Raw genomic sequence first — 16,820 nt, 5'->3', positions numbered from 1 at the left:
TAAGAGTTTAGAAAAAAAGACCAGAAAACTGTTCTTTGCGTGACGGACGGACAGACGGACAGACGGAGGGACGGAGTGCAAACCTATAGTCCCCTCCGGTGTACACCGGTTGGGGACTAATAACAACTCACCCATGTACATACACAACTGCAGGGCAAACGAATGACATTTTTGTTTAATGTTGACACAATTAAAAATAAACACTCCCAGTTGTCCCCTCACACTGGAACGTGAATGGAAACGAATGGCTGTGCCTCGGGAATAAAAGCGGACACATGCTGAAGCCTTTGGTCTCTTGGGCTGAGAAATTAGGAATTTATTATTCGTCCGCAAAAAAATGGAAAGCCCGCTGGGAATCCAGTGAAATGTCACCTGAGATTGGATCTGTTGTCGCTTATCTATTAATAGAATAGGGTGAAGCTTGTTACCTTTATTTACGATCTATAGTACCAAATGGCCCAATCATATATATATAAGACCCATCGCTTCGCGAACGGGAATGTCAATCTGTGCGATTGGGAAAAAAAAAGGAAAAGATTTTGTGAATGGGAAAAAATAAATTAGGCGGTGTATAGATAGCTGTACAATCAGGGAACAAGGAGATTGCAATAGGATGTTCATCACCCACTTTTTAGATGCTGAATTGCGGATATTGTTGTTATTGTTGAATACAACAACACACCAAGAAGAAGATCACAATAAAAACAATTTTTTGCCCTCCTTCTCTCTTCTTTCTTTTGGTCAAACTGTCTGGAACACTACGAGGAATTTCAGGAAAAAGGTGGATGTGGGGTAGAAAAGATCAAGGTTTTCGATGGGGGAAGATAAGAGATGGTGGTGAACAGCTGTTTTAAAGACCTGGAGGGAGGAGTGGGATTGAAGGGAGTGAGGGAGTTTGTTCCAGAGGCGGGAGAAAAGGGGAATGAAGGAGCTCAGGTGTGCCAAGGAAGGACTTCGCACGACGGAGGATGCCCAGTCGGCTTTGGAGGCCAGCTTGGAAATGTGGTTTTCCCAGGAAAGATCATGGCAGATAGTGAGACCCAAAAGGTTGAGCGACAGAACTTCTTGGAGAGGATTATTCAGAAAGTAGATGGGAGGGTTGTCCAGTCGGTCTTTTCGGAGAGACATAGTAAGAGTGTGAGATTTGTCAGGATTGAAAGACATGTTCCACTTGTTTGACCAGTCTGTGATTTTATTCAGGTCTGCAGAGAGCCGAGTTATCAAACAGATTGACCACTCTATTCGTCATGGGTCCACAGCATAACTACCCGATGATATCATCTGATCTTGATGAAACCTGGGTGGGAGGTTGATATCATGATCAACTTTCAGTCCTTCCGAAAGTGGGCGTATTGCGCCCATTGTGGGCGGAGCTACGCCCCAAAAACATGTCTTTTTAGGGGGTAATCGAGTTCAAGCTACATCTTCTCCGAGGGGTTTGATGGAATCTGACAGAGGTTTCGGTATTTGGTTAGGCCAATGTCATGTGTCCAGCCCCACGGAGCTCGATTTTTCATTTTTGCCCCAGGGTCAAGTTCACAAGGTCACGGAATTTAGAAAAGTCGATTTTTGATGGTTTTATTACATTGTTCGCTTCCTGATAGGGTGAAATGTCGTACATGATCTTATATTATCACAAACATCATGAAATGCAAGTTTTGCAACAAATTTCAGAATCTTCGACCTTTGACCTTTGAAGGTCACAAAGGTCAAATTTTCAAAGTTGTCGGAATCTAACCGAATTTTCGGTATTGTGTAGCTAACTAGTCTCATAACAGGTTATACATTATTTTCTATCTCAATTCAAGGTCAGTAACCTTTGTTTTGACATTTCCGAGCCTGCACCACACACAATTACGTACAGCCTCCGCACGGAGCGCATTGGGGCCCTTTGTAAATAGGCATGTACACCGCATGCCAGGGGCCGACACCTGCCGCGTGGGCTCCTGACCACCCGGTCCGGGCCTGTTTTGGTTAGAGTCCGTCCTTTGTCATTGAATACCGCTCGCTCATGAACCATCGTCATCTCCTGACTTGTTTTTTTTGTTTTTGATATTTTTGAGGATAAAACAAACTCGAAAAACATTTTCAAGAAAAGAGTAATTATGTCTCTATTGGAAATGTAGATGGTGGTTTGTAAACCGAGTCTCAAGGGCGGTGTACAGAAACGTTTCTTTAAAAAATAACAATAAATCCAAGGCACAGGGAGGTGAAATTCGCTGTAGATGATGTGCAACATACGCAGAGTAAGACGAGTGTTCATTTACATCCGTATGATGTCTAATAAATGAAGAAATAAGCACACATGACACGAGGCCGAGGCTTCAGACTTTGGCACGCTCACGAGGCCGCACCGTCTAATATATATTGTTCCAATTCGTCATTTTTGACGGGATTTTTACTCGTCAATTATAATGTGCAACATGGATCACGTGATGTAATATGGATCACATGGTGTTCCTGCAAACAAAGGTGATCATTCTAAGTTATTTTTGTATCAACTACTTTCATGTTCTATTGATGGAGTGGATCGGCCAACCAAAGAAATCTTTGTTGCATCACTGAGGAGGAACAGGTGTGTGTTTTGATCAAGTTTAACTTGGGAAAGCTTCGCTCACCATTGGCCACAGACATAGGGAGGGTGAAAAGGATGCGGAGAGTAACAAATGTGTTGGGGACATTAGCTGCGAGGTCATTTATCAGTCGAAGTCGTGACGTCAGAGTGCCGTTATAGTTACAAACCAAGTTCAAATCATCTCGCAATGGCTCGAAATTCAGGAAACAAATCCGAAACTTCAATATCCTTGGAGTCCCCATCGGGCTTCCCTCAAGCTTCAAGCAAAGTTCTATAATTCGCTATTTTGTTCTATTCTGCAAACTGTGAACATCGTGGAGGAAGAAAAACACAGAGAACAAATTTGATGCATCTGTGTGAATGTTTCTTCAAACCGATATTATACTGAGCTGTGCCAAGGATTACATATAGAAGACACTCCAGAGAAAATGACACTTTACCACACAGTGTATGTGCACTCCTCATTTGGGTGAGACAGACAATTCTATCTCATAAACTTAACTTAGAGAATCAAAATTTCATCTCAAAGATGTAAGTCCAAATGTCACACACGTCCATGCTCGTGGGATTCCCACGGGTGACCCCACCAGTGTGTATATGAATGAATGAATGAATGATCGTTTTTAAGGCCATTTTCCCCGCTAGAGCGGGGGTTAGCCTTGCGGGCCCCATCGCAATCATGGTTCCCTGTTTGAGGCAATGTTTTTATGGCCGGATGCCCTTCCTGACGCCAACCCTTGGTCACGCTCTTACGATGCGCAGGGATACGGTGTACCTATTCTAAACCGGGGTACACACCGGGATCGTTCATCCCAGCAAGCTGGTACTCAATTTGCCGACCTCGGAAGGATGGCAGGCTGAGTCGACCGCCCTGGCGTTAATTCAGCGATCGATCGGGATTCGAACCCAGGATCCGAGGATCCCAAGCCGGCACCCTAACCGCTAAGCCAACACCAGGCTGTATATATATTAAGTGAAATATCATCTAATAATGTGGATACATTTTAACCAGGAGCATTCCACATCCCTTGCTTGTTGTTGTTTTTTTTGACATTCAGCATAAAGTTTCCAACATAAATCTTCATTTATTATCATATACTCACTTAAAAGTGATGATGTTAGGATGCTTTAACTTCCGTAGGTGCTTGATATCCGTCTCCTTCTGTTCTCGAACTTTTTTAATGGCCACGTCCTCACCACGAAACTTGCCCAGAAATACAGCACCCTGGGCACCACTACCCAACCACTGCAGCTCAGAGATCTCCTCAAACGGCACCTCCCATTGGTCTAAGGAACAAAAATGACACATTATGCTGCGGATGTTATGCTCGTTATAAAACCCTTGAATCCCCCACAACATTGCAAAAAATATCATGATTATCATGGATCTTGGTGTGAAATTATGAAAATATTACATATTAAAATATGCGGCATTTCATATCATAAACAATTATAAAAAGATTAGACACCACATCAGCACAGGTAGGATATAATGAATGGAGAGGTGTTGAAAACACCTGACCCTGAGGGGGTTGAATGTGTGAAATTGCCACAGAAAAAGCTCGGTTTGACTGTTTCCATTCTGAGCATGTCTTCACTCTACTTTCACAAACATCTTCAGGCTAGGCCCCAATTATATCATTACCAAGGCAATGCTATTTTCACTTCTCAAATTATTGCTGATTGTAGGACAAGCACTTCATACAAGAGGCTTCTATGAGAAGATATCCATGATGTGGGAGGTCGCTATATGCATACCTGAATAACAAAAAAGAACACTAATCAATTGATATAATACTTGAGTGGACATTCCTGTTAAATGAATTCATGAAATGATACTCCTAATGAACGCCGGATGTATCAAATGAAGCCTAAGGCCTGGCTCTATAAAGTGTCCTTAAGGAAGGATAAGAGGATTTATTTAAATATTTCCTTAAGTTTCCCCTTACGGACATCCTAAATAAGGATTGTTGCATGTATAAGTATCACTTAAGTTTTTCCTTAAATCCTTCCTTAACATCAAGGGAGCATCCCACCCCCCACCCCCCTCTTCAATCCTTACCACAAACCTTTGAGATTCCAAATGACAATCTTCATGGAAATTGATCTGGAAAAACTTTGCCATCTTGACTGCGGTTTGCTATCATACATACAGCATGTGACTGCGGTTTGCTATCATACATACAGCATGTGACTGCGGTTTGCTATCATACATACAGCATGTGACTGCGGTTTGCTATCATACATACAGCATGTGACTGCGGTTTGCTATCATACATACAGCATGTGACTGCGGTTTGCTATCATACATACAGCATGTGACTGTGGTTTGCTATCATACATACAGCATGTGACTGCGGTTTGCTATCATACATACAGCATGTGACTGCGGTTTGCTATCATACATACAGCATGTGACTGTGGTTTGCTGTCATACATAGAGCATGTGGCTGCAGTTTGCTAACATACATACAGCAGGTGACTGCAGTTTGCTATCATACATACAGCATGTGACTGCAGTTTGCTATCATACATACAGCATGTGACTGTGGTTTGCTATCATACATACAGCATGTGACTGTGGTTTGCTATCATACATACAGCATGCGACTGTGGTTTGCTATCATACATACAGCATGTGACTGCGGTTTGCTATCATACATACAGCATGTGACTGCAGTTTGCTGTCATACATACAACATGTGACTGCGGTTTGCTATAATACATACAGCATGCGACTGTGGTTTGCTATCATACATACAGCATGTGACTGCAGTTTGCTATCATACATACAGCATTTGACTGCCATTTGCTATCATACATACAGCATGTGACTGTGGTTTGCTATCATACATACAGCATGCGACTGTGGTTTGCTATCATACATACAGCATGCGACTGTGGTTTGCTATCATACATACAGCATGCGACTGTGGTTTGCTATCATACATACAGCATGCGACTGTGGTTTGCTATCATACATACAGCATGCGACTGTGGTTTGCTATCATACATACAGCATGCGACTGTGGTTTGCTATCATACATACAGCATGTGACTGCCATTTGCTATCATACATACAGCATGTGACTGCCGTTTGCTATCATACATACAGCATGCAACTGTGGTTTGCTATCATACATACAGCATGCGACTGTGGTTTGCTATCATACATACAGCATGCGACTGTGGTTTGCTATCATACATACAGCATGCGACTGTGGTTTGCTATCATACATACAGCATGCGACTGTGGTTTGCTATCATACATACAGCATGCGACTGTGGTTTGCTATCATACATACAGCATGCGACTGCCATTTGCTATCATACATACAGCATGCGACTGTGGTTTGCTATCATACATACAGCATGCGACTGTGGTTTGCTATCATGCATACAGCATGTGACTGCCATTTGCTATCATACATACAGCATGTGACTGCCGTTTGCTATCATACATACAGCATGTGACTGCGGTTTGCTATCATACTGATGCGGTTTTAGAACCCTCACTTGTGTAAATATGACATTATTAAAAGGCTCAAGGTTGCACCCCCTAGTTAGGCCACAATCAACACGTAGGCCACCATAGGACTTCAGTTATCTCATTAGTATGTGTTTTAGATAAGGCCGCGTTTCCAATAGTTGAATCTGCGTTGCGTCAATCAAATAAGAGTAGGTCCCCAATCCGTCCATTTTAACCAACCTCTCTCTCCAAGCGACGCCATTACGCGCCCTCCAGTCTGCCCATGGCCCCTCCCAATTTGTTACGCGCCTTTGTTAGCAGCGTTCGCTGCCTTAGCGCTCGCTCAAGCCGCCATAAGCCACGAGGTAAGGCCCGAGAAAGGAGGCGGAGCGCCAAGAAGAAGGTGTGGCCACGTCATCCAGCCGTCAAAGGCGGAGCCGGTAAGCCCTCACCAGCCAACCAGGGCTGAAGTAACATCACCGACAGGCGTGGCTTTTTGGCTCGCGGAGTGATCGCGCGGAGAGATATAAAAAGCGAGCGCAAAGCCCTTTCACAGGACTGCGTGGGGGACATGCCAGCGAGCACATTTAGTGAGAGAACTGACGGCGGCAGCGTGCATTACAGAGGACTTGTTGGAGGCGCACTCGTTAAAGAGGACTGATGGGAGAGAGCGCATTGAGAAGCACCTTTATAAAGAGATTTACGGCGCGCTGATTAAGAGGACTTTGGAGAGGGTGCGTTTGGCACGAGTGTGCATCTATTACGTATGCCGTAGGACACCAGCTTCCCCCCGCTATATAACTGTCCGGTCTCGTTCAACTATACGCGGAGCTGCCTGCCGGGTTTCGCCCGCTGGACCGGAGCCTGGACTGGAGCCGACTGGAGCCTGGACCCCATCGCTGTTCCATCTACAATCCAGCTACAATCCCCGTGTGAGTGTGTACGTTTGTCTGGGGTATTAAGGATAAGACTGTTGAAGACTGCCCTGTGTTCTGCATCTTCCTCTTCCTATCTTGTACATTATTTCGTTTCCTCTTCTTCCTTCTTGTAAATAATTAATAAACCCATCTTTGTTCTTCCTATACTCTGGTTTCCTCTTGTCCGATCGCATCCGTCCTTTCTTCCATTGGGTAAACGTGGCACGATCGCAACCGCTTAGAATCGGGTTTAGTCATTGTTAAAGGCCCGAGTCGCGGCTCGCTTCGCTCGGCGTATCCACTAACGCTGCGGCTCGGGTGGGAGGTTATCTCCTTGCTTTACGGTCGGTGTTGGTAATTAGGTAACAGGACCAAATTGACCAGCAACCCTAACTAATACCGACCGGAAGGAACGGGGTAACTTCAGGATCACGTCGGTCAGTAACAGACAAGGGGATTAACCCCCTCTTGGGAAGGGGAAAAGGCCGACGTTTGAGATCCGCAACAATACATACAGCATGCGACTGTGGTTTGCTATCAAACATACAGCATGTGACTGCCGTTTGCTATCATACATACAGCATGTGACTGCGGTTTGCTATCATACATACAGCATGCGACTGTGGTTTGCTATCATACATACAGAATGTGACTGTGGTTTGCTGTCATACATAGAGCATGTGGCTGCAGTTTGCTAACATACATACAGCAGGTGACTGTGGTTTGCTATCATACATACAGAATGTGACTGTGGTTTGCTATCATACATAGAGCATGTGGCTGCAGTTTGCTAACATACATACAGCAGGTGACTGCGGTTTGCTATCATACATACAGCATGTGACTGCCATTTGCTATCATACATACAGCATGTGACTGCGGTTTGCTATCATACATACAGCATGTGACTGTGGTTTGCTATGATACATACAGCATGTGACTGCAGTTTGCTATCATACATACAGCATGTGATTGTTGTGGTTTGCTATCATACATACAGCATGTGACTGTGGTTTGCTATCATACATACAGCATGTGACTGCGGTTTGCTATCATACATACAGCATGTGACTGCAGTTTGCTGTCATACATACAGCATGTGACTGCGGTTTGCTGTAATACATACAGCATGTGACTGCGGTTTGCTATCATACATACAGCATGTGACTCCGGTTTGTTATCATACATACAGCATGTAACTGTGGTTTCCCATCATGCAGCATGTGACTGCGGTTTGCTATCATACATACAGCATGTGACTGCGGTTTGCTATCATACATACAGCATGTGACTGCGGTTTGCTATCATACATACAGCATGTGACTGCGGTTTGTTATCATACATACAGCATGTAACTGTGGTTTCCCATCATGCAGCGTGTGACTGTGGTTTGCTATGACACATACAGCATGTGACTGTGGTTTCCCATCATGCAGTATGTGACTGTGGTTTGCTATCATACATACAGCATGTGACTGTGGTTTCCCATCATGCAGTATGTGACTGTGGTTTGCTGTAATACATACAGCATGTGACTGTGGTTTGCTATCGTACATACAGCATGTGACTGTGGTTTGCTATCATACATACAGCACGTGACTGCGGTTTGCTATAATACATACAGCATGTGACTGCGGTTTGTTATAATACATACAGCAATACAGCATGTGACTGTGGTATGCTATCATACATACAGCATGTGACTGTGGTTTGCTATAATACATACAGCATGTGACTGTGGTATGCTATCATACATACAGCATGTGACTGTGGTATGCTATCATACATACAGCATGCGACTGTGGTTTGCTATCATACATACAGCATGTGACTGTGGTATGCTATCATACATACAGCATGTGACTGTGGTATGCTATCATACATACAGCATGTGACTGTGGTATGCTATCATACATACAGCATGCGACTGTGGTTTGCTATCATACATACAGCATGCGACTGTGGTTTGCTATCATACATACAGCATGTGACTGTGGTTTGCTATCATACATACAGCACGTGACTGCGGTTTGCTATCATACATACAGCATGTGACTGTGGTATGCTATCATACATACAGCATGCGACTGTGGTTTGCTATCATACATACAGCACGTGACTGTGGTATGCTATCATCATATAGCGTGCGACTGTAGATGTCGTTTCTCTGTTGGCCTCAGCAGGATTTTGACTTTAATCAGGGTGCCGGTGATAGTTCGCCTCCTCTTCACAATGGCCGTGATATATTTAACGTCCAATAACTGTCAGCAGATGGGAAACTGAACCCGGTTGAACATGCATCGGATGGACTTCGCACACATGATGAATACGTGTCTGTGAAACATTGCGAAGACGGTTTTTAGCTGGGCCGAGATTTGAACCTAGGTTAGACCGCTCATATGGGAGTGCACAAACTTTGCGGCCTAGACTTTCCTGCCAGCTCTAAGTCTGTCCTCGTAGCCGCTTGTCATGAGAGTCTTTTGTCATGGTAAGATCATAGGAATCAATCCTTCGATGCCCACACACATAATTGTAAGAACATTACTCGATCATTACCTACAAAGTACCGAATTTGGTTGTGTGTTGTTAAAAATTCTACTTTTTCAGTCTTAATTGTAAATGAGACCATAAAGTGAAACAACCTCAGAAAAAGAGAAAATGGTCATTCGTAGCCGTCGTTGTAGTTAGTGGTAGATACGAATTGTCAATCAGTATTCTGTGCTATGTAGTGGGAGGTTTGAATTCACAAGTCAATGTTGCATATATCAATACCTTACATGTCGAACTTATTTGTGCATTATGTAAACGTGCATGACGTGTTCGTGAGAGTTTACATCATCCATTAATAAACACGATCAGAGTACCCGCCCAATCTTGTTCCAAGTGTGCGACACATACTTCTGACACTCACCTTTATTTGGGCAGTGTATAGGCAACAGACCACTGCCACAATCACTCCGGGGAAAAAAAAATACTGGTTATGTACATGAAGCAAAAACATGCGTATGTGGCGGACACGAAAGCACTGACGCGGTGACATCACCCCGCACACCAAGTGGGGATGGGCCACGCCAGGGAGAGAGGCGTGGCCTCACGATATACGCGGAGCGCGCAGCCCTGAGCAGCTTAGTGCTGCAGTTTGAGTACTTTGAATAAAGACTCTTTTATGAACCGCGTTGTCCGCTTGCTCTTTGCGTAAGCATTAGCGTGCGCAGCATCGCGCTTTATATGGTGACCTCGACGTTGGATCTGCCGTAGCGATCCTTCCGAACACGACGCCATTGCAATGGCCAACGACAAGGCAATGGCGATTAAACTTCCCGAATTTTGGGAGGCTCAGGCCGAAGTCTGGTTCGTTCAAGCCGAAGCCCAATTTCAGCTTCGGCGCCTCACCAACGACGACATGCGCTACTGCCACGTCGTCGCCTCCCTCGGGCCCGGCACGGCCGCTCGAGTTGTGTCCGTCCTTCGCCACCCACCGGACGGCCACAAGTACGAGGCACTCAAGCGGCTACTCCTAGCCACGTTCGGCCTCACGGACGACGCACGGGCCGACCGCCTCCTGGATCTCCCCGAGCTCGGCGACACGCGCCCGTCGGTCAGAATGGACCATATGCTGTCACTGTTGGGCGACGAAGCCCCCGGTTCTCTATTCCGGGCGCTTTTCCGTCGCCAACTTCCAGCGCAGGTTCGCCTCGCGTTGGCCGGGACCGGGCTAACGGAACCCCGAGCATTGGCGGCCGAGGCGGACAAGTACTTCGCCGCTTCGGACACGCGGGCGAGAGTCGGCGTGGCCGTCACGGCCCTCATGGCTGATGCTGCTAATGCTGCTGATGCTGCTGTTCCACAGCATCAGCTTATACAGCATACGCAGCATGCTGATACGCACCTCGTGACCGCCGCCACGCCCCGCCCACCGCCGCGGCGAAAACCGCCACCGCGGGGAAACCCGCCAACTCCACCGGCCTGGCAGAGCCAGCCGCGCTCCTCCAGCTCCACCACCTGGTGCTGGTTCCACGCCAAGTTTGGCCACGAGGCTCGGCAATGTCATCCGCCATGCTCCTTCAACAGGTCGGGAAACGCCCGGGCCGGCGCTCAATAGTGGCGATGAGCGCCGGCCGTTCGAGCAGCCTGCTGTTCATAACGGACACCTTATCCGGGCGCCGTTACCTGTGCGACACGGGAGCGCAGGTGAGTGTCGTTCCCGCTGGCACGTCAGACAAGCACGCCGCGGGCGGGGGCCCCGCGCTGCTTGCAGCGAACGGGACGCCCATCCGTACGTACGGAAAACGCTGCCTCTCTCTGCGGTTCGGAGGGCAGGTTTTTCGATGGACGTTCGTCACCGCCGACGTGCCCATGGCACTGCTTGGCGCGGACTTCCTGTGCGCTAATGGGCTCCTGGTCGACGTAAAGCGCAGACGTCTTGTCCAGGCCGAGACGTTCAGCTCGCTCGCTTGTGCACTGCCCAGCTCTTCGAGCAGCTCAACGAGCGGCTTGCCAAGCGGTTTGCCGAACGGTTCGGTTCCGGCCACGTTGGTCTGTACGCTTCCGGCAGCGGACGCATTCACCCGCCTCCTCGCCGGCTTCCCGGCCCTCACGCGGCCCACCTTCTCGGCGGGGGCCGTCAAGCACGGGGTGGCCCATCACATCCCCACCATCGGGCCACCGGTCTACGCCCGGGCACGCCGCCTCGAGCCGACGAAGCTGGCGGTGGCAAAAGCGGCGTTCGCTACCCTGGAGCGACTCGGCATCGTTCGGCGCTCCGAGAGCGCTTGGGCGTCGCCGCTGCACATCGTGCCGAAGCCCGGCGGGGGATGGCGACCGTGCGGGGACTATCGCCGTCTCAATGACGCCACCACCCCCGACCGCTACCCCGTCCCCCACATTCAGGACTTTTCCGCCCGTTTGGCGGGCATGTCCTTCTTCTCGAAGGTGGACCTCATACGCGGCTACCATCAGGTCCCCGTCAGGCCGGAGGACGTCCCGAAGACGGCGGTCATCACGCCATTCGGACTCTTCGAGTTCCTGCGGATGCCCTTCGGTCTGAAGAATGCGGCTCAGGCGTTCCAGCGACTGATGGACAGCGTCCTGCGCCACTTGGATTTTGTCTACGTCTACCTGGACGATATCCTCGTCGCCAGCGCGTCCCGCGAAGAGCACCTACGCCACCTCCGCACGCTCTTCGAACGCCTGGGCCAGGATGGCCTGATTGTGAACCCCGCAAAGTGCCGGTTCGGCGCCGCCATAATCAATTTTCTGGGGCACCGTGTCACCAGGCACGGAGCCGTCCCCCTGCCGGCCAAGGTGGAGGCGGTGAAGGGGTTTCCGCGCCCCCGCACGATCAGAGGGCTGCAGGAGTTCCTGGGCATGGTGAACTTTTACCATCGGTTCCTGCCCCGTATCGCCCAGCTCCTGCGCCCCCTGCACGAAGCTCTCCGAGGTAAGCCGGGCAAAGGCGACGTTACCTGGACCGAGCAGATGGACACGGCGTTCACGGGCGCGAAGCTCGCCTTGGCTAACGCCACCATTCTCGCGCACCCGGCGCCCGATGCACCGATCGCCCTCACCACCGACGCCTCGGACTACGCGGTGGGCGCAGTGCACGAGCAATGGGTGCGTGGAGCTTGGCAACCGCTGGCGTTCTTTAGCCGGCAGCTTCGCCCGCCCGAACGCCGTTACAGTACCTTCGACCGCGAGTTGCTCGGGCTTCACTTGGCGGTCAGGCACTTCTGCCATCTGCTCGAGGGCCGTGCGTTCACGGCCTTCGTCGACCACAAGCCGCTGATCTTCGCGATGGGCAAGGTCACCGAGCCGTGGTCGGCCCGGCAGCAGCGTCACCTCTCGGCCGTGTCCGAGTACACGACGGACATCCGGCACGTCGCGGGGAAGGACAAACCGGTGGCGGATTGCCTTTCCCTGGCTGTCGCCCACGCAGTCCACCTCGGCATCGACTATGCCCTGATGGCAGTGGACCAGGCCGCTGACCCCGACGTCCAGGCCTTGCGGACCGCCATCACGGGCCTCCGTGTCACCGAGGTGCCGTTCGACGGCGCAGGCGCGGCCCTCTTGTGCGACGTCTCCCTCGGGCGTCCTCGCCCCATCGTGCCCGCGGGCTGGCAGCGCCAGGTGTTTGACGCCATCCACGGCCTGTCCCACCCGGGCGCGAGGGCCTCCCAAAGGTTGATCGCCGACAAGTTCGTCTGGCATGGCCTCCGGAAGGCCGTCCGCGGCTGGGCCAGGACGTGCCTCGCGTGCCAGCGCGCCAAGGTGCACCGGCACACCCAGGCCCCGTTGGCCCCGTACACGGTGCCGGAACGCCGGTTTGACCACGTCCACGTGGACCTGGTGGGACCTCTGCCCCCCTCGCGGGGTTTCACCCATGTCCTCACCATGGTGGACCGCACCACCCGGTGGCCGGAGGCCGTGCCCTTGGCGTCGACGACGGCGGCGGACGTCGCGCAGGCTTTCATCGCCACCTGGGTCGCCCGGTTCGGCGCCCCCTCAGACATCTCGTCCGACCGCGGCCCCCAGTTCACCTCGGAGCTCTGGGGGGCGGTCGCGCAGGGGCTCGGGGTCCGGCTGCACCGAACCACGGCATACCACCCCCAGGCTAACGGCCTGTGTGAGCGATTTCGGGCAACCGCTGCGGGTGCCGGGCGAGTTCCTCCCCGACTCCACGGCACCATGGTCCGCGGCACAGCAGCGCTCCGCTCTGCAAGAGACCGCCCAGAGGTTCGCCCCGGTGCCAACGGCATGCCACGGGCACCCACCGACGCACGTCGCCCCGGAGCTTCGCACGGCGGAGTACGTCTTTGTCCGCCACGATGCCCACCGGACACCACTGCGGCCCCCGTACGACGGGCCTTTCCGCGTGCTGGAGACCGGGGCGAAGCACTTCACCCTGGACATCGGCGGTACTCCTGACCGCGTTTCTGTAGACCGCCTCAAGCCGGCCCACCTCGACGTGGACCATCCACCGCCAGTGGCCCGACCCCCGCGTCGGGGCCGCCCCCCTGCGGGCGGACCCCCGGCACCGCCCAGCCCCGCCGCCACGCCGCCCCCCGGTCCTGCTGCCGGAGGCATCCCAGATGGCATCCCTGCATCCCAGACGCCGCCAGTCGCCAGGGGGCGCTTCGGCCGGGTCATCCGTTTGCCCCGCAAACTGACCCTTCAGGTGCGCGGGGATTCTGGGGGGGCGCGTGTGGCGGACACGAAAGCACTGACGCGGTGACATCACCCCGCAAACCAAGTGGGGATGGGCCACGCCAGGGAGAGAGGCGTGGCCTCACGATATACGCGGAGCGCGCAGCCCTGAGCAGCTTCGTGCTGCAGTTTGAGTACTTTGAATAAAGACTCTTTTATGAACCGCGTTGTCCGCTTGCTCTTTGCGTAAGCATTAGCGTGCGCAGCATCGCGCTTTACGTACATGTTTAAACATGCTCTGGGACATCACGTGACTGGGATTGGGAACAGTGGGATTAAGGAAGGTTTATTTATTAAGGAAAGGTATATTTATTAAGGAAAGGTATATTTATGAAGGAAAGGTTTATTTATGAAGGAAAGGTTTATTTATTAAGGAAAGGTTTATTTATGAAGGAAAGGTTTATTTATGATGGAAAGGTTTATTTATGATGGAAAGGTTTATTTATTAAGGAAAGGTTTATTAATGAGGGAAAGGTTTATTTATGAAGGAAAGGTTTATTTATGATGGAAAGGTTTATTTATTAAGGAAAGGTTTATTTCTGAAGGAAAGGTTTATTTATGAAGGAAAGGTTTATTTATGAAGGAAAGGTTTATTTATTAAGGAAAGGTTTATTTATGAAGGAAAGGTTTATTTATGATGGAAAGGTTTATTTATTAAGGAAAGGTTTATTAATGAGGGAAAGGTTTATTTATGAAGGAAAGGTTTATTTATGAAGGAAAGGTTTATTTATGAAGGAAAGGTTTATTTATGAAGGAAAGGTTTATTTATTAAGGAAAGGTTTATTTATGAAGGAAAGGTTTATTTATGATGGAAAGGTTTATTTATTAAGGAAAGGTTTATTTATGAAGGAAAGGTTTATTTATTAAGGAAAGGTTTATTTATGAAGGAAAGGTTTATTTATGATGGAAAGGTTTATTTATGAAGGAAAGGTTTATTTATGAAGGAAAGGTTTATTTATGATGGAAAGGTTTATTTATTAAGGAAAGGTTTATTTATGATGGAAAGGTTTATTTATGAAGGAAAGGTTTATTTATGAAGGAAAGGTTTATTTATGAAGGAAAGGTTTATTTATGATGGAAAGGTTTATTTATTAAGGAAAGGTTTATTTATGAAGGAAAGGTTTATTTATGATGGAAAGGTTTATTTATGAAGGAAAGGTTTATTTATTAAGGAAAGGTTTATTTATTAAGGAAAGGTTTATTTATTAAGGAAAGGTTTATTTATGAAGGAAAGGTTTATTTATGAAGGAAAGGTTTATTTATGATGGAAAGGTTTATTTATGATGGAAAGGTTTATTTATGAAGGAAAGGTTTATTTATGAAGGAAAGGTTTATTTATTAAGGAAAGGTTTATTTATTAAGGAAAGGTTTATTTATTAAGGAAAGGTTTATTTATGAAGGAAAGGTTTATTTATTAAGGAAAGGTTTATTTATGAAGGAAAGGTTTATTTATGAAGGAAAGGTTTATTTATGAAGGAAAGGTTTATTTATGATGGAAAGGTTTATTTATTAAGGAAAGGTTTATTTATGAAGGAAAGGTTTATTTATGATGGAAAGGTTTATTTATGAACGAAAGGTTTATTTATGAAGGAAAGGTTTATTTATGATGGAAAGGTTTATTTATTAAGGAAAGGTTTATTAATGAGGGAAAGGTTTATTTATGAAGGAAAGGTTTATTTATGAAGGAAAGGTTTATTTGTGAGGGAAAGGTTTATTTATGAAGGAAAGGTTTATTAGTCCCCTTCCGGTGTACACCGGGGGGGACTACAGGTTTGCACGCCGTCCCTCTGTCCGTCCGTCCGTCAGTCCATCAGTCCGTCAGTCTGTCAGTCCGTCACGCAAAGAACAGTTTGCCGGACTTTTTTTCTAAACGCTTAACGCTAATGATTTCAAACTTGGTACAAGGTTTCCTCATGATAAGTTACAGATCAAGTTCGAACTTCGCGACGTTTCGATCATTTTTGACAAAGTTATGGCACTTTGAACTTTGGGAATTCTGATAATTCTGATGATCCTTAACTCAGTGCCATTTTAAGTTTTAATTTCCTTTGAAAATGATTTTCTCTGCAATAATACGACCGATTGAGATCAAATTTTTACCGTAGGGGGGACTCGGTCTGTAGAATATTTTAATGGTAATTATGACATCACAGGTCACGTGGTTCGGCCGCCATATTGTTTTTTGTGAAAACACTAAAACCCCTTTTTCTCTGCAACGGCTGAACAGATCGAGGCCAAACTTTGCAGGCAGAATTGCATACCCATGACGAACAAAAAGTCAGCGAGCATGACGTCATGCGTCACGTGATTTCAGAGTTATGACGTTTATAAGCATGAACCTTTAAAACTGAGCTCCTCCCTCATTTTTGATCCAATTGAGGGGAACTTCACAGATCTGTTCAGCATGTCAGTCTACTAAAATGTCCTTTTGGAATTTGCGATAGGGCACATGGTTTGGCAGATATCGTTAATTAAACGAAAATCTTCCTTTTTTTTAAATGGATATCTCTTGAATCGCCAGTACCTCAGACCGTGAGTTGGTAATAATTTATATAATTCACACAGTGCAATACGTGCAGGCCGCTCCACGGAGCGACCTTGGGGGCTTATCAACGAGGCGAGGCGTGACACATGTGTCTCAGCATACCTCAGATCA

General features: G+C 48.2%; 1 protein-coding gene across 1 annotated transcript in view; it reads right to left on the bottom strand.

Moving 5' to 3' along the window:
- LOC137431903 (mitogen-activated protein kinase kinase kinase 13-like) overlaps positions 1 to 16,820 on the bottom strand; it is a 439,979-nt gene that overhangs the window by 371,007 nt on the left and 52,152 nt on the right. The window contains exon 2 of the mRNA XM_068123737.2: positions 3,679 to 3,862. Coding sequence (XP_067979838.1) covers positions 3,679 to 3,862 — 184 coding nt within the window. The remainder of the gene's footprint in view (positions 1 to 3,678; positions 3,863 to 16,820) is intronic.

The sequence above is a fragment of the Myxine glutinosa genome, chromosome 7 (assembly GCF_964187855.1).
Source record: "Myxine glutinosa chromosome 7, kmMyxGlut1.1, whole genome shotgun sequence".
NCBI lineage: Eukaryota > Metazoa > Chordata > Myxini > Myxiniformes > Myxinidae > Myxine > Myxine glutinosa.
This window is presented reverse-complemented; position numbering and strand designations above follow the sequence as displayed.